This window comes from Hippopotamus amphibius, chromosome 6 (assembly GCF_030028045.1).
Source record: "Hippopotamus amphibius kiboko isolate mHipAmp2 chromosome 6, mHipAmp2.hap2, whole genome shotgun sequence".
NCBI lineage: Eukaryota > Metazoa > Chordata > Mammalia > Artiodactyla > Hippopotamidae > Hippopotamus > Hippopotamus amphibius.
The window spans coordinates 53714697-53738889 of record NC_080191.1 but is presented as its reverse complement, the minus strand read 5'-3'; the positions used below and the strand labels follow the sequence as shown (position 1 = coordinate 53738889).

The following is a 24193-nucleotide window of genomic DNA, read 5'->3' as shown; positions in this document are numbered from 1 at the left end:
TCTTCAGTCTGTGTCTGTGTCTTCTTCAAGCTTGCGGCACCCGTCACTCACCTCGAGTCGCCGAGCTGGTCTCGGCACTGGAGTGGCCTGTAGAGTGGACTGCTGACCTCAAAATCACCTCAAAACACTGCTCAAACAAAGGAGTAACTACACCCATACCGGGACAAGAAGAAGCCATCAGAAGTAGACAGCTATCCCAAGATGCCGGAGTTGATCTGTATGATTATTTGCAGTGCCTTCTTCATTTCTTGGACCCTTGCATATGAATCAAATGGAGTTTTTTCTATCATGAGCATAATCTTGTGCAGATTTTAAAATTAATTCAATTATTGGGTTTATGGTCAATTACCTTTATCCAGTACTCCTGGGTTACCTTGGTAGGCTTCTCCACTCCAAGGCTCCAACTGGATGGTCCTCAGGAAATTTATTCTAGAAGAAAGAGTTGTAGTTCTCTTTCAGCAACTATTGATATTGCTACACGGAACTCCTTCACTGGACCATGGCCAAAAATGTGAATTTTCTTTTAAAATTATTCAAACAAAATCAAAGCAGTAAGCAAAATTTCGGTCAAAGAACATAACCGCCCTCAGTTATGGAATGGGTTTACGTGGCTAAATAAATGTGACCACACCAGGCTATGGTCATTTAAGTTTAAGGACGCCCCCCTTCTGTTGGAAACAATTAAACCATACTATGGATAATCAGTCTAATAACACTAGGAAATTGGATTGGGTAGCTTATGAACAATGAATGCCCTTATATCACTTCCCTTAAAGATAAGAATTGGTACAGAGACCTGAGGATATACTTGGCTATGCCTAATGGGAGTTCTTGACTTAAATTCTTACTTATGACCTTCCTAGTACTACTAGCTATATTACTTGTATTCTGCCTGTTTTATAAGATTGTTGTGTCTTGCGTTACCAAATATGTGACAAGCCTCCGATAAAATGATGACTAGGTGACGTGAAGCAGTCAACCAGATATACAGTTCTGTATAAAAGCAATGATTTTAAAAGTGTAACTCTAGATAGGGACAAAAGCAACAAGGGGGAATCTTTTCCTGGACCAGAACAGAGTAACACAGGTGCTCCAGAGACTATTGGCTGCTATTAATAGGGCCTAGTCCAGTACTAGCACACTGAGTGGCGTATCAACGAAATGCTTGCCTGCCCTGGGGGCGAGCATTCCCAGCACCAGGGAACACAATGGTCGTGAAATGCCTCACAAACCGTGGTTGAATTTATGACCATGAGGGGGACACTGCACACTAAAGAATGTTGCTTGCTCTCTAAGGATTAGGTCATTAGTCATGTCAGTCACTGACCTTTAACAGAGCCTGAAAGGAGTTTAAGGCAGAGATCAGGAATAAGACACTCTGTGCTTTGGGAAAAACTGGCAGAAGAGGTCTTCAGATAGTTACACATTTTTAGGAGAAAGTTTTATGAACCCAATTTCTTTCCTCTTCTCATACCTAGAAAAGCACTACAATCATTAATGGAGACAGCTGCTCCTCATAACTAGCAACAACCTTCTGCTGAGATGTGTACTTGACTGCACGTACCTCCTTCACCAAAATCACATGTACATACTGACCTCTCCCCGCATCTCTTCAGAGCAGTTCTTCAGAGCTATCTGACAGGGTGTCTCCCAAACAATAGTCCTCAGTAAGCCCCACATAAAAGTTAACTCACAGCTCTCATGCTCATGGGTGGGGTTGTTTCTTATCAGGTGAATAACAAAGACTACATCCTGGCAGGTGCAGGAATTTTGATATTTGGGAGACATTTAAAGGAGAGAAATCCACCCAAGCAGAATCTGAGGGCAAGCCCTTTGGCTTCCCTGGCTTTGAGAGGCCTTTCAAAATGTCAGTCTGAGACTCCTTATGGAAAGTTTCAGCACAGACAATTTAAAAGAGCCTATGTGATCAATTAATCAGAGTTACTTTGCAAACAGGTTAGTCTTAATTTGGCTCTATTTGGCAAAAAATGAGGGTAAATTTAGAGAGAAATTTACTGCATCTTAATTTCTAATTTTTTTAATTGAGGTCTGTATTTACTAAGACCCACTTCCCAGATAATCCTTCATGTTATATTACGTAGTTGTAAACTGTAATTGAATTGTTCAAAGGACACTCTTAAATTTGTTTCTGAAGCTTATCACAGCAATCTGTCTTTAGATGAAGATCAGATGCACCATGATCTGTGACCAGGCCCTATCAAAATTAAAAGTTATTGTGTTAGCCATACTTTTGCCCTGCTGTTCAGGAAGAAAAGAAAATTATCTAGTGAAGTTGTCACAGAGTATAACTACTATGTAACACTGCTTGCCTTAAGTCTACTGCTAAAAGCACAAGTACAATATTTGTATTATAATTCAGTATAATTGATAAAATGGATACCCTATAAAATGTTTCCCTATTAACATACCTCAGCTTGTTTATGATATCTGATTAGTTTTCCCCCAATGTGGCTACCCAGGCAAATATATATAAAAACACAAAAGAGGCCTAGCACCGAGCAACATGATGGATCCAGGGTAGGCAGAAACCACACTGGCATTGAGGGAAAATGTTTTGGTATCTTGAAAAAATTGCAATTCAAAGGGGAAATGATGGAAAAGTCTTCACATACTGACGTATGGGGAAGTCATTCTGGCTTATCATGTTGTATGTTAAACATTACTGACCAGAGTGGCCTGTCTGTGGCCTATCAAACATGTATTGTACATCTGCTTTGGCCATTGAGGAGGGAAATGCATTTGAAAGTCAAAATGGAGTAGCTGTGTTTCAGCCATCCAAGGTAAAACTAGGTGGCTATCATGGATGTGACTTCAGACACATTCCTATACTGCTGAGAACTTGAATCTTCTGAACTGTGTCAGACTCTGGGACACCACCAGCCATTCTCAAAGCAGTGTCTGGTGGCAACAGGCAGCTTCAAGCTTATGGCCTTTTCTTGTATCTATTAAATTTTTTAGATGATAAAATGGCTTTAGATCAGATGTTAGTAGAAAAAGGAGATGTGTAGTGGCCAATAACTCCCGTTATATGTATGTTAATACCACATCAAGCTAAAACCTACTTAGATAAAATTAGACAACTGGCTACCTGGCTACAACTAGTCTCCCCAAAAGAGTCAGGTCCAGACTGGTTCTCAGGCTTATTCTCCTGCGTTTCTCAGCAATGAGCTTTTAATCATACAAGACTCAAGAATATTTCCAACTCAGTGTCCAGCCCCCAAGTTGAGGCAGGACTATGCCCCATTTCAGCAGGAAATAGTCAAAGAGATCATCACCCCCTCCACTCCCTCAAAGATTTGAATACAGTTAAAACAGGAGTGGGGGGTTGAAACCGAGTCCCCCTAAAACTGAGTTCCTCTGCCAAGTTTATTATTAACCTCTCTATCCAAAACATTATTCCCTTTCTTGTCCAACATCTGCTCCCATCAAAAATAGTATGAAAAGGGGGGGGGGGGGGCTGGGGATTGAAACCAAGCAGGACCCTGTAGGTTCCTCCCAGCCACAAAAGCCTTTCCATGTCCCCGATTTCTTATCTGTAGCAAAGCTTTAGTCTCCAGGGCCTTCCCTGAGTTCCAAAGAGTGGACTCAAGCATTTACTAATTAAGAAAGGGAATGAATGCAGAAACAAAGGAGGAGCAGTCAAGAAACAATGGTGTGGCAATAAAGTAGGATCCTGGTTCCTCCTTAAGGGATATCTTTGGGTTCTTCTTCAGGATATTAGGCCCCTATCCAGGTGAAGGATGGCAACTTCAAGCTGAGCACAAGATTCCCAGAACACCATCCTGTTACCTCACCATCAACCAATCAGAAGAAAGTCACACATCCTGCAGCCCTCATTCCAAATTTTGCCTATAATAACCAAAACCATCTGGGGGGTTGGGTCTTTTGAGCATAAGCCGCTCATTCTCCTTGCTTGACCCTTGTAATAAACCCTTCTCTACTCCAAACTCTGGCATTTCAGTTGTTTGGTCTCACTGTGCATTGGGCATGTCAACTTGGGTTTGACAAAAGCATTACATTTCAGCAGAAAGGTTTTTTTTAATATTTCAGTTTTCACTAATGTCTAGACAAACTGGAAGTTTTCTTCTGTCAGGAATATACTCAATGTTGCAGAGAATTCAATTATAAATATGCTGTACCTTTTTTTTCCCAATAAGAATCACATAAATGTTTACTGAAATTCCTTTATTTCTGGGGCACAAATGTGTTGAAGTCCTTACCACTATGTGAATGTGACCTTACCTGGAAATAGAGTGTTTGCAGATGTAATCCAACTAAGATGAGGTCAGGGTGGATTAGGGTGGGCTCTAGTCCAATGACTGGTGCCCTTATAAGGAGAGAGAAATTTGGACACACAAAGAAGAGAAAGTCATAGGAAGGCAAGACACACCAAAGAGTGCCATGGAAGGACAGAAGTAGACACTGGAGCCACACAATGCCAAGGATTTCTGGCAACCATCAGAAGTTAGGAAGAGGTGAAAAGTATCCTCCCCAGAACCCTCAAAGAGAGCATAGCCCTGCAGACATCTTGATTTCAGATGTCTAGCCTACATAACTTTCAAAGAATAAATTTTGGTTGTTTTAAGCCACTGAGTTTGTGGTAATTTTTTATGGAAGGGCTTTACTTCCCCAACCAAGCCTGCTGGGGCTTTGGCTGCATTTCCAGCAGCAAAGGGAATTGGTGAGCAAGAAGGAAGACAGGAGACCAGTTCTAGGAAAGAGCCAAGAAAAAGACCCAGGTATGTCTAGACATGACATCTAGTAGAGGTGGCAAGAAATATCAGTGAAGGGTATACTGATCATGAAATGGCAAGAGGATAATGGGTTAATCATATAACCAAAAGGGAATTACTACTTAACACAATACACAAAAATTCATTTAGGTTGCTTAATGCATGAATATCACTATTCACGGGGACCCAGGGCTGTATGCCAGTAGGAGCATGTCTGGTGAGTAGCTTTAGATATGAGGCTGGAGCCTCCAAAAGGAGAAGGCACTGCTCCAGGTAGGATCCAGGTAGAGACCTACAGTTCTGGCTCAGCCCTGCCACAGAGTCCTGGCAACTGGCCTCTTTGTAGAACCACGCCAATGTGTGTGTGGGCTCTGAGGCAGCTGAAGGGCCCCCTGTCTTAGGGAGAACTGGTAAGAGTGCAAGTGTGTGTCTGTGTGTGTGAAAGAGAAAGAGAGAGAGAGAGAATGTGCATGAGAGGAGGAGGGCAGAAGAGAGGAGAGTGTATGTGTAGCAGTGGCACTAATTTGTGGTAAGGAAGGTTAGTGTGAAGAGAGTGAGGGACCACTGCATACTGTGTTGGGTGTAGGGGGGGCAACTAAACACGTGTGAGAACGTTGGGGAGTTTGGTGGGTGTACGTATGACTGTGTGTATGTGACTGTGGACAGGTGAGCATGGGAAGGAAGAGGAGCCTGCAGTGTATGCACGCAGAGGGCGGCACGGGGATGCAGTGAGGGACCAAGTGTGTAGGAGGAAGAATGTATCAGGGGAATGGCTGTGGGAGGAACGTTTCTGGATTGCAGCGGAAGTATTGCTGGATTGGAACCTGTTGTGTAGAAAACTTTTGTGGGAGCTGATAGGACTTTGTGTAAAGGAGCGTGTTCAGAGACAGTGTGAGGAAGCCAGGGTACGTGTGGGAGGGGTAACTGGCGTGTCTTTGTAGAGGAGGAGAGTGTGGGGGCAGCCAAGCAGGCACTTGTGTGTGAGAGGAAGTGGGGGGGGGGTGCAGAGTGGAGAAGGGGGTGTGAGGAGACCTGCAGGGAAAATTCCATGAGGGGGTGACAGGCACACGCGTGGAAGGAGTATAAGTGAGAGACGTGAAGCAGCTGTAGGGGGACATGTGTATGTAAAGCAGGCAGCGTGTGTGGAGCCAGAGTCAGGGTGGAGTGTGAGGGGCAGTGTGTGTGACTGTGGGGGCTTACGTGTGGGAAGACAGGGGTGCATGGGAAGTGTGGGGCCGTGACGGGTGACCAGAGTGTGTCAGGACTGCTGCTGAAGAGGCATCAGGGGTGACCTCCTCCCTCTGACTCAACCCTTCTCTGGGCCCTGACCCAAAGGCCTGAAATAACATCACATCAAGGTTATAAGGGAACCAAAAATGGACAGGGACAGTGGAGACACTGAATACCTGGTGTCATTTCCTTTTATGGAAAGGAAATCCCACCCAAAAATGACAGCCAGCTGAGGCCACATGAGGCCGCCACCTCCCCCAGGCCCAGGGGCTGAACTGGTTTCCCTCCCTGAGTTTCTAGTCAGCCTGGATACATTGCGCAATCTTCCCTTCAAAGGACTTCCCTCCTGGCACAGTGGTTAAGACTCTGCGCACCCGTTGCAGGGGGCCTGAGTTCGATCCCTGGTCAGGGAACTAAATCACACATGCATGCCACAATTAAGAGTCCACATGCCACAACTAACGAGCCGGTGAGCAGCAACTGAGACCCCCCACAACCAAATAAAATGAATAGATAAATAAATAAATATTAAGAGTTTAAAAACAGTCATATTCCCTTCAATCCCCTCCATCCTACAAAGCTCAGGGGGAGGTACACCTCCTTCTGGCACCACAGGTGGGGGAGGGGACACCAACCGAGGCTGCTGTGCATAGGTCTGTGTATGAGAAAAAGAGTGTGAGAAGTAGGGTGCGGCTGGGAAGTTGCACAGAGCACAGAAGGTGGGGGAGGGGTGGGGGAGGCGAAGAGGGGTGCAGGTGGGGTCCAGGCAAGGTGGGCCAGAAAGTGGGGTGGAAATGAGGCAGGAGGACGATGGGGAGGCGGCCTAACCCTTCACTGCAAGCACTCCCGGCTCGCCCCTCTCCAGGCCGGGTGCCCCTCGAGGTCCTCCACTCTCTCCCCGCTGATTCCTACGTCCTTCGCCCTTCTTTCCACCTTCCCTCTTAACCGCCAATCCCAGGTGTTCTCAGCTCTCCCCCCCCCCACGCCCCCCACTTCCCTCCTACAGCCCAGGAGCGGGAAGCCTACAGAGCGAGATCCGGGGGCCCCAGCCTTAGACACTCACGGCCAAGTGCGTCCCGGCCTTTCCCACAGCAGCAGGAGCAGCTCCAGCGCACACCGGGAGTCGGGATCTGAGCTAAGACCACGGGACAATCGCCACAGCTGCTGGCAGCTTTGTAAAACTCCTGCCCTTCCCGCCCGCCCCCAGGAAATCTAAGCGTTTCAGCCTCTGGCATCCTCCCAGTTCCCCGCAAAGGGCTATATCTTGGCCAGAGGCCACCCAACAGCTTATCGTATCGTGTTTGTCTACTTTCCGCCAGACGGTTTGGTTTTTCAGCTAGGTTGTTAACCGCAGAGCTCGGAAAGGATCATATATTTTTTAATCACATCCCCCCGCCCTTGGCCCTATTTTCCCCACATAGCTGATGCCTCTCCCCAGTATGTGTTAGGTCTACTGTACTGGCCTCAGCACGTACACTGGGAAAGTCCTCAGCAGCATCCCGTGCAGGTATCTATAGAACGTCGGGAGGTTATATGGAGACCCCAGTGAGGATGAGGGGAAGGGAGGCAGGACACTAAGTGTGGGGACTTCCCCCCGCCTGTCCTGCCTTTCAGAGGACTCGTACCTGGTATCACAGACACTAGGCTTCTGAGAGTTCCCCTCCTCCCTGTCTTGGTCCGATGGGACTGCTTTAACAAGTTACCGTACAAACAACAGAAACTATTTCCCCATGGTTCTGGAGTCTGGCAAGTCCAAGATCAAGGCACTGGCAGGTGTCTGGTTCACAGAGGGCTGTCTTCTCACTGTGCCCCCACATTGTGGAAGGGTGGAGGGAACACAGGGTCTTTTTCTGTAAGGGCACTTACCCATCAGTCCCTTCCCAAACGCCCATTTTCTGATACCATCACATTCAGGGGCAGGGTTGCAACATATGAATTTGGGGGCACGTGAACTCTGAGACTTAGCACTCTCTATGCCAGCTATCACCTGAGGTTTTCTCTCACAGACACTTAACTTGGCTACAACTCCACTGTCACTGCAGCCTGGCATGAGGTGGAGGGCTCTGCGGGGGCAGTGAAGAAACAGTCTTTCCTTTATTATGACAGTGACACGTTCAGACCCTTGCTTCTCCTGGAGGAGAAGTAAATGCCTTGAAGGCCTGCTCAGAGCAGATCCAGGCGCTGGGGGACACGGGAGACAAGGACTCAGGATGATCCTGACTGCCATTAAGCTGGAGAATTGTGGGCCCAGGGTAAGCAGTGGGGACCAGGGCCTGAAGACCATCAAGGGAAGGAGAATAAAGGTTGTCACAGAATGAGCAGTAAAAACTAAAGTGGCCCCACCCGAGGGTCCAGGAAAACTAACAGGCAATCAGGGTAGGTTTTAGGAGACAGAGCAGGACACTGGAATGCCCACATAGGCAAGGTCAGAAGGCGTTCAGGACACACAAGCACAAGGATGTGTAGGTCCATGAGGACTCTGTTGAGTGACTCTGTGGATGTTGGAGGAAATGTCCCTCCACCTTCCAAGACAAGGTGCTTCATAAACTTGGAGCAGGTGGGCCTGCCAACGGATCCTGGAAGTTCTACTTTTATGGACAGATTTCTTTCATCATTGAATCAGTTAAAATCCACTGGACATTGGTTCTAGCTTTAGCTGGATGGATTAAAAAGAAGTAAGGCCTTCCCGAAATGCAAGTCAAAGCCACAATGAGGTATCACCTCACACCAATCAGAATGGCCATCATCACAAAATCTGGAAACAACAAATGTTGGAGAGGGTGTGGAGAAAAGGGAACTCTCCTGCACTGTTGGTGGGACTGTAAGTTGGTCCAGCCACTATGGAAAACAATTTGGAGGTTCCTTAAAAAACTAAAAATAGAACTACCATATGATCCAGTAATCCCACTCCTGGGCATATACCCAAAGAAAACCATAATCCCAAAAGAAACATGTACCATAATGTTTATTGCAGCACTATTTACAATAGCCAGGACGTGGAAGCAACCGAAATGCCCATCAACAAACGAATGGATAAAGAAGATGTGGCATATATATACAATGGAATATTACTCAGCTATAAAAAGGGATGAGATGGAGCTATATGTCATGAGGTGGATAGACCTACAGTCTGTCATACAGAGTGAAGTAAGTCAGAAAGAGAAAGACAAATATTGTATGCTAACTCACATATACGGAATCTAAAAATGGTACTGATGAGCTCAGTGACAAGAACAAGGACGCAGGTGCAGAGAATGGACTGGAGAACTCGAGGTTTGGGAGGGGGCAGGGGGTGAAGGGGAAGCTGAGACGAAGCAAGAGAGTAGCACAGACATATATATACTACCAACTGTAAAATAGATAGCCAGTGGGAAGTTGTTGTATAACAAAGGGAGTTCAACTCGAGGATGGAAGATGCCTTAGAGGACTGGGATGGGGAGGGTGGGGGGGACTCGAGGGAGGGTGGGGGGGGAGTCGAGGGAGGGAGGGAATACGGGGATATGTGTATAAAAACAGATGATTGAACTTGGTGTACCCCCCAAAAAATAATAAAAAAAAAAAATGAAGGGAAAATAATGACTTCTGCAGGCAAATAAAAAAAAAGAAGAAGTGAGGGAATAACAGAGTTGACTATAATACAAGAAGATCACAAAAGGAAAATTCTTGGAGCACTCAAAGAACATTCTGAAGTTAACAGGTAACTGAGCAGGGTGGGAAGGATATGGTAGCTCTCTTGCAGGGAGATCTTATGCCTTCCCTGTGTGTTTTTACGTGTGTGTGTGTGTGTGTGTGTGTGTGTGTGTGTGAGTCAATCACTGATTTCCTGGTAGACTTGCATCAGGAGAATCAGAGACTGACAAAGGAAATTCCCACGCATCAGGCCTGTCCTGTATTACTTCCTCACTACAGCCAGATCCCCTACCCCAACAACACGTGGTCAAGTCACCTGGGATTCCCGAAATCTAAACACGCCGTTATGCCTCTGGACATCTTGTTCACTCTCATCTCCTGCCTAGAATTCCTTTTCCCATAAGTATCACCTGGTCAAATTGTTATAATTCTTCAAGACCCAGGTCACAAATCAGCAGAATTAATCACCCCTCCTTTTTTTTTTTTTTTTAATTTATTTTTTTTATTTTTATGCTCTGGGTGATGGAGTCGTGTGATGTCATGGGATCATCAGAATGGCCTCGCCCTGGGCCTGGCCCACGATCACCCCTCCTTTTAAGCTTTGAAAGCTCTGATGGCAGAAAGACTGTCCCATTGCGTCTAATCAGTTGTTCGTTTGTGTCCTACTAGATTCATGAGCTCCCCAGGACAGGGCACATTCCTCATACACCTTTGTGGCAGAAAATGGTTAGTGGCTACTCGTGGTAGAGGATCAGTACCTTTGGAAAGAAGTAATGTTTTTATTAAACTGAAGACAGAAGGATCTGGGAATAACATCTGCTCCACATCCATATTAGGTTTATGAATTGGGTCATCTCAGCCGTCCTCTCTCACCTAATTTTAATTTGGTCATTCATTACGAGGGCAGCAGGTACTGTGGGGTGAACGTAGGAGGGGAGGAGAGGGAGCGACCCCTGCCTGTTGGAGATCATGACCTCGTTTAAGAATCAAGAAATTGGGAGGTTGGGATTGCCATACATACATTACTAAAAAGAAAAAAATTATCAAATTGTATGCTTTAAATATAGGCAGTTTATTGTATGTCAATTGTATCTCAATAAAAGTTCTTAAAGAAGAGAAAAAAGAAGTGTCCAAAGTGAAACAAAACAAAACAAAATGAAAGAATCAAGGAAATGTGAGCCTCTGGGTGTTACTTCTGCCTCTTCACTGAGCCTTCTGATAAAAACTAAGAACCTCCTATAACAGAGCAATCTTGACCTGGGCACGCTCAGCTCTAAGCCATGATGAAGCTTCACTGTTTTAGGGCAGTGGAAAAGGGCAGAAACCTGTAACAAGGTTCAAGCTTATTTCTGCTTTAAAGCTGGATGCTGAGGGGAGAAGTGAGCTTACCAAGTAATAGCATCCAAATATGCTAGCAAGATGCAGCTTAAGTCCAACCAGGGTCACTGCCTTAAGGGCCCAACTGTGGGTGGTGTGGTGGCAGCAGGACTCAGGGAATGGATATATCAAGACTGGGAGGCAGGAGCGCTGTGGGTCCAGGTGATCTGCTCACGGTGGAGGGGATCCCATCCACAGAGCTGCAGACACAGAGGTCTGACTTCAAGCCCTGGTGGAAGGTGAGTGAGACTTCACCGCCCCAAGCAAGCAGGTGGGGTTTAGGCTGCACTCCCAGGAGCAAAGGGGGTTGGGGGCCAGGAAAGAAGGCAGAAAACCATTTCTGAAACCAGGTCTCACAGTGAAGGTTTAAAGGAGGCTCAGCTGCCGTGGACACCTGAGGTCAGGCCAGCTGCACCTGATGCTTAAGGGCCACATGTCTGAACAGGGGCAGGGCCGGGCTCACCTGGTATATGTTGGTGCCCACAGCTGAGCTGGACAGAAGTGGAGGGGGGGAGGCCCAGGGAAGGGTGCGCCAAAGTTAAGCAGAAAGAGGAGCCTCTCCACTCTGTCTCATAGGTCTTCCCATCAGAGAGAGGATCAGCACCTGCGAAAAAGGAGAGCTGTGTGCCCCGTTGTATTGGACTCTAACACAGTGCACAAAAATTCATTCAGCATGTACTGAGGACTTAAATATGATATAAAACTATAAAATCTTAGAACAAAACATAGGGCAAAAGCTTCATGACATTTGATGTGGCCATGATTTCTTGGACATGACACCAAAGACACAGGTAACAAAAGAAGAAAATAAACAAATTGAACTTCATGAAATTTCAAAAAATTTGTACATCAAAAGACAATATCAAAAGAGTAAAAAGGCAACCCACTGAATGGGAGGAAGTGTTTGTGAATCATATATCTGATAAGCGATTAATATATCCAGAATATATAGAGAACTCCTAAAACTCAATGACAAAAACACAAACAAGGTGATTGAAAGATGGGCAATAGACTTGAACAGGTATTTCTCCAAAGAAGATATAAAAAGAAGGTATATAATAGACACATGAAATATGTTCAACATCACTAATCATTAGGGAAATACAAATCGAAACTACAATGAGTTTCCCCGTCACACCCATTAGGATGGATTCTATCAAAAAAAAAAAAAAAAACAGAGAGAGAGAGAGAAAAAATAGCAAAGAACATAATGAGGTTGTGGAGAAATTGGAAACTGTGCATTTTTGACGGGTTGTAAAATGATACAGCTGCTATGGAAAACAATATGGCAATTCTTCAATAACTTAAAACTAGAATTACCATATGATCCAACAATCCCACTTCTGGGTATGTACCCACAAGAATTGAAAGCAGGGCCTCAAAGAGATGTCTGTACACCTATGTTCATAGCGGCATTATTCACTATAGGTAAAATGTGGAATCAACCCAGGTATCCACTGATGGATGAATGAACACACAATGTGGTATGTACACGCCATAGAATATTATTCAGCCCTAAAAAGAAAAAAATTCGCACATGCTGCAACATGGATGAATCTTGAGGACATTCTGTGAAATAAGCCAGTCACAAAAAGACAAATACTCTGTGATTCCACTTATATAAGATACTTAGAGTAGACAAAATGATAGGGACAGAAAATAGAATGGTGGTTGCCAAGGGGTTAAGGGGAGGGGGAAATCGGGAGTTAATGTTTAATGGGTACAGGGTTACAATTTTACCAGATGAAAAGAGCTATGGAGGAAGATGGTGGTGGTGATGATTGCACAACAAAGTGAATGTATGTAATACCACTAAATTATACACTGAAAGATGGCTAAGATGGTAAATTTTTAAAATTTATTTTATTGAAGTATAGTTGATTTACAATGTTATTTTTGTTTCTGCCGTACAGCAAAGTGATTCTGTTGTACATATGTATTATTTTATATATATGTGTGTGTATATATATATATATATATACTTTTTCATATTCTGTTCCATTATGGTTTATTACAAGATATTGAATATAGTTCCCTGTGCTATACATAGGACCTTGTTATCTGTTTCATATGTAGTAGTTTGTATCTGTTAATCCCACACTCCTAATTTATCCCTCACTCACCCCCTTTCCCCTTTGGTAACCATAAGTTTGTTCCCTGTGTCTGTAAGTCTGTTCCTATTGCTTAAATAAGTTCATTTGTGTCATATTTTAGATTCTATACATAGGTGATATCATATGGTATTTGTATTTCTGTTTCTGACTGACTTCACTTAGTATGATAACCTCCAGGTCCATCCACATTGCTGCAGATGCCATTGTTTCATTCTTTTTTTATTGCTGAGTAGTGTTCCTTTGTGTATATGTACCACATCTTCTTTACCCATTCATCTGTCGAGGGACATTTAGATTGCCTCCATGTCTTGACTATTATAAACAGCTTGGCAATGAACATTGGGGTGCATGTATCCTTTTGAACCATGATTTTCTCTGGATATATGCCCAGGAGTGGGATTGCATTGTAGTTTTGATTTGCAAAAACTACTGTGAGGTATCACTTCACACCAGTCAGAATGGCCATCATTAAAGAGTCTACAAACAATAAGTGCTGGAGAGGGTATGGAGACAAGGGTATCCTCCCACACTGTTGGTGGGAATGTAAATTGGTGGAGCCACTATAGAGACCAGTATGGAGATTCATTTAAAAACTAAAAATAGAGCTACCATATGATACAGCAATCCCAAGGCTTAGAAAACAAACTTATGGTTACCAAAGGGGAAAGGTAAGGGGAGGGATAAATTGGGAGTTTGGGATTGACATATATACCCTACTACATTTAAAATATAAGGACGGTTCAAGATGGTGGAGTAGGAGGAGGTGCACTCACTCCTTCTTGCAAGAGCAGCGGAATTAAAACTAACTGTTGAACAGTCATCAACAGAAAGACACTGGAACTCACCAAAAAAGACACCCCATATCCAGAGACAAAGGAGAAGCCGCAATGAGACGGTAGGAGGGGTGCAATCGCATTAAAATCAAATCCCATAAATGCTGGGTGGGTGACTCACAAACTGGAGAACAGTTATACTGCAGAAGTCCACCCACTAAAGTGAGGGTTCTGAGCCCCACGTCAGCCTTCCCAACCTGGGAGTCCAGCAATGGGGGGAGGAATCCCCAGAGCATCAGACTTTGAAAGCCAGTGGGATTTGACTGCAGGACCTCCACAGGACTGGTGGAAACAGAGACTCCACTCTTGGAGGGCACACAAAAAAGTGTGCTCACCAGGACCCAGGGCGAGAGAGCAGGGACCCCACAGGAGACTGAATCAGACCTACCTGCTGGTGTTGGAGGGTTGCCAGCAGAGGTGGGGGGTGGCTGTGGCTCACTGAGGAGACAGGGGCACTGGCGGCAGGGGTTCTGGGAAGTGCTCATTGGTGTGAGCCCTCTGAAGAGTCAGCCATTAGCCCCACTAAGGAGCCTATAAGCTCCACTGCTAGGTAGCCTCAGGTCAAACATCAAACAAGGTGGGAACACAGCCCCACCCATTGGCAGACAAGCAGATAAAAGTTTTACTGATCTCCGCCCACCAAATCAGATTAAAGTCTTACTGAGCTCCGCCCACCCAGCCCTACTCACCATCAGTCCCTCCCATCAGGAAGCACCCAGGAGCCTCCTAGATAGCTTCCTCCACAAGAGGGCAGACAGCAGTATCAAGCAGTATCAGCAGTATTTCCTTCTGTGGAACTGAAAACCACAGCCACAGAAAGATAGAGAAAATGAAAAAGCAGCAGACTTTGTACCAGATGAAGGGACAAGCTAAAACCCCAGAAAAACAACTAAATGAAGAGGAGATAGGCACCCTCCCAGAAAAAGAATTCAGAATAATGAGAGTGAAGATGACCCAGGACTTTGAAAAAAAGACTGGATGCAAAGATTGAAAAGTTCACCAAAGACCTAGAAGAATTAAAGAACAAACAAACAGAGATATGCAACACAATAACTGAAATGAAAAATACACTAGAAGGAACCAATAGCAGATTAACTGAGGCAGAAGAGCGAGTAAGTGACCTGGAAGACAGAATGGTGATAATCACTGATGTGGAAAAGAATAAAGAAAAAAGAATGAAAAGAACTGAAGACAGCCTAAGAGACCTCTGGGACAATGTTAAACACACCAACATTCGCATTATAGGGGTCCCAGAAGGAGAAGAGAGAGAGAAAGGACCTGAGAAGATATTGGAAGAGATTATAGTTGAAAACTTCCCTAACATGGGAAAGGAAATAGCTACCCAAGTCCAGGAAGTGCAGAGAGTCCCAGGCAGGATAAACCCAAGGAGAAACACGCCAAGACATATAGTGGTCAAACTGACACAAATTAAAGACACAGAAAAGTTATTAGAAGCAACAAGGGAAAAACGACAAATAACATACGAGGGAATTCCCATAAGGGTAACAGTTGATTTCTCAGCAGAAACTCTGCAAGGCAGAAGGGAGTGGCATGACATACTTCAAGTGATGAAAGAGAAGAACCTACAACCAAGGATACTCTACCCAGCAAGGATCTCATTCAGATTCAACAGAGAAATCAAAAGCTTTACAGACAAGCAACAGCTAAGAGAATTCGGCAGCACCAAGCCAGCCCTACAACAAATGCTAAAGGAACTTCCCTAAGCGGGAAACATAAGAGAAGAAAAGGACCTACAGAAATATAAACAAAACAACTAAGAAAATGGTAATAGGAACATACATATCAATAATTACCTTGAAGGTAAATGGACTAAATGCACCAACCAAAAGACACAGACTGGCTGAATGGATACAAAAACAAGACCCATATATATGCTGTCTCCAAGAGATTCATTTCAGACCTAGGGACACATACAGACGGAAAGTGAGGGGATGGAAAAAGACATTCCATGCAAACGAAAATCAAAAGAAAGCTGGAGTAGCAATACTCATATCAGATAAAATAGACTTTAAAATAAAAAATGCTACAAGAGACAAGAAAGGACACTACGTAAAGATCAAGGGATCCATCCAAGAAGAAGAGATAACAATTATAAATGTATATGCACCCAATATAGGAGCACCTCAAGACATAAGGCAAATGCTAACAACTATGAAAGAGGAGATTGACAGGAACACAATCATAGTGGGGGACTTTAACACCCCACTTATACCAATGGACAGATCATCCACACAGAAAATAAGGAAACACAAGCTATAAATGACACAATAAATCACCTTGATTTAATAGATATCTACAGGACATTACATCCAAAAACAGCAGATTACACATTCTTCTCCAGTGTACATGCAATATTCTCCAGGATAGATCTCATTTTGGGTCATAAATCAAACCTTGGTAAATTCAAGAAAAATGAAATAATATCAAGCATCTTTTCTGACCACAATGCTATGAGATTAGAAATCAATTACAGGAAAAAAACTGTAAAAAACATAAACACATGGAGGCTAAACAATATGCTACTAAATAACCAAGGGATCACTGAAGAAATCAAAGAGGAAATCCAAAAATACCTAGAGACAAATGACAATGAAAACACAACGATCCAAAACCTGTGGGATGCAGCAAAGGCACTTCTAAGAGGGACGTTTATAGCAATACAATCCTACATCAAGAAACAAGAAACATCCCAAATAAACAATCTCACCCTACACCTCAAGAAACTAGAGAAACAAGAGCAAACAAAACCCCAAGTTAGTAGGTGGAGAGAAATCATAAAGATCAGGGCAGAAATAAATGAAATAGAAACAAAGAAAACAAGAGCAAAAATCAATAAAACTAAAAGCTGATTCTTTGAGAAGAGAAATCAAATCGATAAACCTCTAGCAAGGCTCATCAAGAAAAAGAGGGAGAGGACTCAAATCAATAAAATGAAAAAGGAAACAGGAGAAGTTACAACGGACACCGCAGAAATAAAAAGCACCATAAGAGACTACTACAAGCAACTATATGCCAATAAAATGGACAACCTGGATGAAATGGATAGGTTCTTAGAAAGGTATAACCTTCCAAGACTGAATCTGGAAGACATAGAAAATATGAACAGACCAGTCACAAGTAATGAAATTGAAACTGTGATTTAAAATCTCCCAACAAACAAAAGTCCAGCACCAGATGGATTCACAGATGAACTTTATCAAACATTTAGAAAAGAGCTAACACCCATCCTTCTCAAACTCTTCCAAAACATTGCAGAGGAAGGAACACTCCCAATCTCATTTTATGAGGCCACCATCACCCTGATACCAAAACCAGACAAAGATAGTACAAAAAAAGAAAACTACAGACCAATATCACTGGTGAATTTAGATGCAAAAATCCTCAACAAAATACTAGCCAACAGAATCCAACAACACATTCAAAGGATCATACACCATGATCAAGTAGGGTTTATCCCTGGAATGCAAGGATTCTTCAATATATGCAAATCAATCAATGTGATACACCATATTAATAAACTGAAGGATAAAAACTACATGATCATCTCAATAGATGCAGAAAAAGCTTTTGACAAAATTCAACACCCATTTATGATAAAAACTCTCCAGAAGATGGGCATAGAGGGAACCTAACTCAACATAATAAAGGCCATATATGACAAACCCACAGCAAACATCCTTCTCAATGGTGAAAAACTGAAAGCGTTCCCTCTAAGATCAGGAACAAGACAAGGATGTCCACTATCGCCACTACTATTCAACATAGTTTTGGAAGTCCTTGCCACAGCAATCAGAGAAGAGAAAGAAATGAAAGGAATCCAAATTGGAAAAGAAGAAGTAAAATTGTCACTGTTCGCAGATGACATGATATTATACATAGAAAATCCTAAAGATGCCACCAGAAAACTGCTTGAGCTAATCAATGAATTCGGTAAAGTTGCAGGATACAAAATTAACACACAGAAATCTCTTGCATTTCTATACACTAACAATGAAAGATCAGAAAGAGAAATTAAGGAAACAATCCCATTCACCACTGCAACAAAAAGAATAAAATACATAGGAGTAAACCTAACCAAGGAGGTATATTTAAAGTAGATAACCAACAGGGACCTACTATATAGCACAGGGAACTCTGTTCAATATTCTACAATAACCTAAATGGGAAAAGAATTTGTAAAACAATAGATACATGTATATGGATAACTGAATCACTTTGCTGTACACCTGAAACTAATACAACATTGTTAATCAACTATACTCCAATAAAATTTTTTAAAATTTTAATAATTAATTAATTAAAAAATAAAACTCAGTGATGTTGAGCAACGTTTCATATGCCTATTGGCTATCTGTATGTCCTCTTTGGAGAAATGTCTATTTAGGTCTTCTGCCCATTTTTTGATTAGGTTGTTTTTATGTTATTGAGTTGTATGAGCTGTTTGTATATTTTGGAAATTAAGCCCTTCTTACTTGCATCATTTGCAAATATTTTCTCCCTGTCCGTAGGTTGTCTTTCATTTTGTTTATGGTTAGCTTTGCTGTGCGAAGGTTTATGAGTTTAAGTCCCATTTCTTTATTGTTTATTCTCATCTTTTTGCTTCCTGTTTCTACCAAAGTAGAAGCCATGCTGAATTGGCCTTTTTTCAGGACCCGTGGATAGTTGTTAGGAAGAGGGAAAGTTTTTTCTGAATGACTATTAACACCATTAAATCATTACAACTTACGTAATTTTCAAAGATTTTACAATTACACAAAAAAGGAGGGGCAAACTGTAAAAATTACACAAAATCCTTTTTAGAAATAAATTGGCATTGGAATTTTAAAGCAAATATAAATAAATGGGATGTAATCAAACTGTAGTTATTTACTGGCTTAATTTCAATATTGTTATGTCTCCAGCACTCAGGAAGCCCAAGTTGAGGGAGAGAGACAAGAGAAGGACAGGTCAGTGGAGCAGTCAGAACACAGTCAACGTTTATCAATTAAGTTTGCCACCTAAACTGATGCCCCAAGACAACTATTGGGTTGGCCAACAAGTTCATTCACGTTTTCACACAATGGTATAGAAAAACCGGAACGAACTTCTTGGCCAACCCAATACAATAGTAACATCAAAGATCCCTGATCATCAAAAGTAAGATCAAGATGGTGAAGCAGGAAGCCCTGAGCTCCCTCCTCCCATCGCCAAAACCAAAACTACATACAGAACAACTCTATTTCTCTGAGAAAATGACCTGAAACCAGCAGAACATCCCCTCTGCAACCAAGGATATAAAGGACCACACTGAGAAGGGTAGAAGAGAAGAGAAGGGATCTAGTCGGGACCCACACCTTCGTGCAGGTACCCAGAAGAGGAGGGGGCATCACAGGCTCGAGGATCCTGCCTAAGGCTCCAGCAAGAGCTTGGAGCCCCACACTGGGCACCCCAGCCCTTGTTCGGTGCTCAGAAGACAAGCGCTTCCTCCACCCTCCCACTGCCGCCTCCGTCCCCCTCCCCGCCCCCGCCCTCTCCCCTGCAAGCTTCCCACCCCAGGAGTCGGAAACCAAGAGCTCTAAGGAATAAGGACTAGCCTTTTAAAGGCCATATGCACCACAGTCAAGCAAACTGAAAATTACCAGGTGCTGAGGCTAAACTTAGGAGATGATGCCAAGTGCAACTTGTGGCATGCATACTAATTGGCACAAGAATGGGGACAGGGGCTATCTCTTGCCAATAGATCAGCTTGGCCCTGGCCCCAACAACAAGGGACCCTCCCCATTTTTAAAGGAGAGACAGCATCAGTGTGTCTGCCTCAGAGTTCTTTTCACCCTGTATCTGCCAGGCACACAGCCCAGGCTCACATCCTCTACAGCTGTGTTCTCTCCACCTCAGGCTCACCCCCACCCCACCCCCCCCACCCCCACTGTGCTCCAGCAGCAGCCGCCATCCCACCAGAGAGTAGCAATCTCTGTGAATCAGCAGGTGCAAAGGAGATGAGAAGATTCTCACCCAATGCACTAGAATCTCTGTGCTGGAGGGACTGGTGCTGGGAGGCTGGTTGGAGGACAAGAGACCCACAGCAGGTCGGCAGGACTCAGGTTTGGGTGGGACAAGAGCTTGGTGGGGCCAGGTGATCTGTGTAGGGAGAGACTCCCATGCATAGGGCTGGGGGCAGAAGCCTGGGTTGAAGCCCTGCGAGGAGGTGACCTGGGAGGCCAGGTAGGCTCAGCCCACAGGGCTGGGGTCAGGGAGGGACTGGGACAACAGGAGGAAGCCAGAGGCTGCCATCAGAGCCGGGCCAGGACAGCCCGGTCAGGGGAGCATGGGCCTCCAGGCTCACCCCATGCCTGCCCCCGCCCCTGGCCTCACACCAGACCCCTGGGTGGGGGTGGAATCAGCACCCAAGCAATTTCATGCACGCAGACTATAGATCATACTTCTAGAAACAGGAATTGGGTATCTGCAGGTCATTCTGGCTGATTTGCCTGTGCTGGTTTCTTCATGTTCCCATGCCTCATTTCCACATTTGTAAATGGGAAACCCTACCTCAGGGAATGACTACAGGTTAAATGAGGAGATCCTGCAGGTCACCCCGAGCTGAGGACTCACACCTCCCATACCAGGTGCTCGTGCTGCTTCCAGGAAGTCACGGCCAGGGTCACTGGGGATGAGAGATGAAACAAGCGCTAGAGTCCCCAGGACTTCCTCTTTAATGTGAGGTGTCTGTTTTTAACTTACTTTTTATTTTATATTGCATTATATTTGATCTACAATGTTGTGTCGTTTCAGGTGTACAGCTAAGTGATTCAGTTATCCATACACATACAAGGGTGAGTCAAAAATTATCCACACTCTGGCTGTAGAATTTACAGACGTTCTTATACAACCAGAGTGGGGATAATTTTTGACTCACCCTCAGATATCCATTCTTTTTCAGATTCTTTTCCCATATAGGTTATTACAGTAGAGTTCCCAGGGCTATACAGTATGTCCTTGCTGATTATCTCTTTTACATATAGTGTACATATGTTAATCCTAGACTCCTAATTTAACCTTTCCTCCCCACCCCCAACGAGGTGTCTTTAAACGTGTGCAAATAAAACCACAGACAAGGACCCGATGAACAAGGGCTTTCTCAGACTCACTGGGCACTGCTTTCACTCTTCATTTCCAGATGAGCCCCACATGACTTAAATGCTGGTTGGTTACTTGGTGAACAAATCCGTGAACGAGACAAATGTAAGAACCACCAAGTGGTGCTGCTTCGTCTCCAGGCAAAACTTAGAACTAAATTCTGCCCTCCCGACTCAACGCGTTTCTAAAGAGCAGTTCCTCTGGTTCACAAAAGGTCTCCGGGTCTCCTGGGGTAGAAACTACTACAAAACATATCGCGGATGACACGGCAGATGACGGCTGTCTGCAGTCTCTTTCATGAGGCCGGCGGATTTCTGCGGGGGAGGGGGAGGGAGGGGAGGTAGAGAATCTTGAGTCTTTTAGGAAAAGTAGAAATGACTGAAATCAGGAACAGAGAGGCAACAAGCTGAGGGGCCAGAAGCACACGGTAAAGGTTAAAAGTCGCTCGGAAGCAGGCGACACGAAACAGGTTTGCAAACATCGGGAAACACCGCGAGGGGCAAGCCCGTGGGCGGGGCCACGCGAGCCGGGGCGACAAGCAATAGGCGGGGCGCCGGGCGCTGCCCCCCGCGCTGCCCCCCGGCAGAGGTGGGTCGCCCCCGGCCTTCAGGCGCTGATGGCGCTGACCGCTGGCTCCAAGGCCGCTCTTGCTTTCCTGGGTCGAGTTCATCTGTTTCTCTGCTTCTGCACGGCGGCGCGCGGCGGTGAGTTCGTGGCGGGGCGGGGGCGCGGAGCCTTACGACCGGGAGAGGGATGGGGATGTCCTCGGGGGTTCGTGAAACTTCTCGCAGTGTGGCGCCGCCGTCGCCTCCTCTTAAACCTCCGCGGGGGCTTCCTAGGTGGCGCAGTGGTTAAGAATCCGCCTGCCAATGCAGGGGACACAGGTTCGATCCCTGCTCCAGGAAGATCCCACGTGCCACGGAGCAACTAAGCCCGTGTGCCAAAAAAAAAAAAAAGTCTAAAAAAAACCCTCCGCGGGCTCCCTTCCTCCTCGGCGCCACCGGCCGCGCCCGCCCCGCCCCAACCCAACCCGGACTAGTTGCCGCCTTCCGGGCCGGGAAAAGAGACAACCTGGGTGAAAAAGTAATGCCGGGAGATATGTGCGCTAGTATTTGGTACAGGTGTTTAGGTTTCTCGTTATGGCTCGTACTAAGCAAACTGCTCGTAAGTCCACCGGCGGCAAGGCGCCGCGCAAGCAGCTGGCTACTAAGGCAGCCCGTAAGAGTGCACCGGCCACCGGCGGCGTGAAAAAACCCCACCGTTATCGGCCGGGCACGGTGGCCCTGCGCGAGATCCGCCGCTACCAGAAGTCCACAGAGCTTCTTATCCGTAAATTGCCTTTTCAGCGCCTTGTGCGTGCGATTGCCCAGGACTTCAAGACCGACCTGCGCTTTCAGAGCTCGGCGGTGATGGCGCTGCAGGAGGCATGTGAAGCCTATCTGGTGGGTCTCTTTGAGGACACCAATCTGTGCGCCATCCACGCCAAACGCGTTACCAGTATGCCGAAAGACATCCAGCTGGCCCGCCGGATCCGCGGGGAGCGGGCATAATTAGCAATTTTCTTTGAAACTTCAACCAAAGGCTCTTTTCAGAGCCAAAAAAAAAAAAAAAAAAAAGTAATGCCGGGAGGATGGAAGGTGAGGCAAGGAGAAGTGGGAGAGAGGGCGCGGCGGAAAGTGCTGCTGCAGCTCCCGGCCCCGGCCCCGGCCCCGGCCCGCCCCTCGGAAACTGGGAGCCGCTGGAGCCGGCGGAGGACAGGCGGCCTTCCCGCGGGACCCGACCCAGACGCGGAGAGGGGGAGGGCTGGGTGCAGTTTGTCCGGTGGGGGTTGGAGAAGGGCGGAGGGAGGGGTGGGGGTGGGGGGCTGTGTGGAGCCTGTCCCACTTGGGGGGGGCGGGGCGGGGGAGGGCTGGGTGGAGTTTGTTCCGTGCGGGGGGTGGGGTGGGGAGGGGGGCACGGCGAGAGGGATGGGGGGGAACTGAGTGGAACCTAGTCCCTGGAAGACCCCTTAAGTTCCTGCTTGGTTACAACACTATTACCCAGTGTAATAAAGCCCAGGGCCTTCAACATTTTCCCATCTATGATAAGACCCTAAACATACCCTCTATAAACTGGCCTCTTATCGTCTTGCCTGAGGACACACCCAGCAAAGCCTCCCAACCTGGCCCACAGGACCTAAAGTAGGAGGACAGGAGCACAGTTTGCCGAAGTGTGACACAGGGCATGAGGGTGAGGAAGGGCACCCCCACTTCTACCCTTTGGTCCCACATCCATGTACTCTACAGACTGTGGAGACAGGGCACTATAATAGCTATTAATTAAGACAGGAGCTGGCAAACTTTTTCTACAGAAGACAGTAAATCTGTTTGTCTCTACAGGCCATTTGGTATCTGTCTCTGGCACTAGGGGCCTCCACCTTTGTGGTGCAACAGGAGCCAAAGACAGCATATAAACCAACGGGGAACCCGATTGGGCCACTGTCCTAGGCTTCTGATCCCAGCAAGGGGTGACCCATCCCCTAGGGAATCAGCCAGGGCGGGGGCCTCGGCTGCCTGTTTAAGAGCAGAAACGTGCCATGTGCTGCCTTGTGGCTTCTGGGTGGTGTGAGTGTGAGGGGAGTGTGGGGCCTGCAGTTAGGGGCTAATGCTCCCCCTCCTTTGCTGTATACTGGCTTCCTTGGTCCAGGGTCCAGTGCTATAGGGGACACTGCATGCAGCCACAGGTGTGAGCAGAGGAGAGTGGCGGTACAACAATTGTGGTGTCAGATCTAGGCCACCTGCTGGGGCATCTTGTTTGTTCCCTGTGGCCCTGCTTGTGCCAAACCAGATAATCATGCCTATGGTGTGACAGCTGGCCTGTATGACCTAATGATCAGTGAGTTGATGAGCCCAGCTCAAGATAGGCAGCTCTGGTATTCCATGACCAGAGTCCTCATCCCTACCAGGCCCCAAACCATACCTGGAGCCACCTTTACATGGTGCGGGTTTCCCCACTACAAGTGGCAAGGCCTTGCTTCAGGACACAAGGGGTCTGTGTTGTGGACATGCAAGTAGAAATGCCATATACTGCACGGAGTACCTTTCCGACCACAGACACCTCTAATGTCACAGGTTCTGCT

At 45.7% G+C, this 24193-nt stretch overlaps 2 protein-coding genes across 10 annotated transcripts in view; both read left to right on the top strand.

Annotated features, from left to right (window-relative positions):
* Window positions 1-24193, top strand: part of LOC130855466 (retinoic acid early transcript 1E-like) — a 31847-nt gene that overhangs the window by 5787 nt on the left and 1867 nt on the right. For 7 of the 9 annotated variants that reach the window (XM_057739170.1, XM_057739169.1, XM_057739177.1 and 4 more), the window contains one exon: window positions 8-2414. The exons of 1 other annotated variant lie outside the window; for it this stretch is intronic. In XM_057739170.1, coding sequence (XP_057595153.1) covers window positions 8-266 — 259 coding nt within the window. In that variant the 3' untranslated portion in view covers window positions 267-2414. Of the gene's footprint in view, window positions 1-7; window positions 2415-24193 lie in introns of those variants that run through there. One more of the 9 variants, XM_057739173.1, reaches the window with a different exon arrangement.
* Window positions 22136-22625, top strand: LOC130855467 (histone H3.1-like). Its single transcript, XM_057739182.1, has one exon. It carries the CDS (start codon window positions 22215-22217, stop codon window positions 22623-22625), a length of 411 nt encoding a protein of 136 aa, XP_057595165.1. The 5' UTR covers window positions 22136-22214.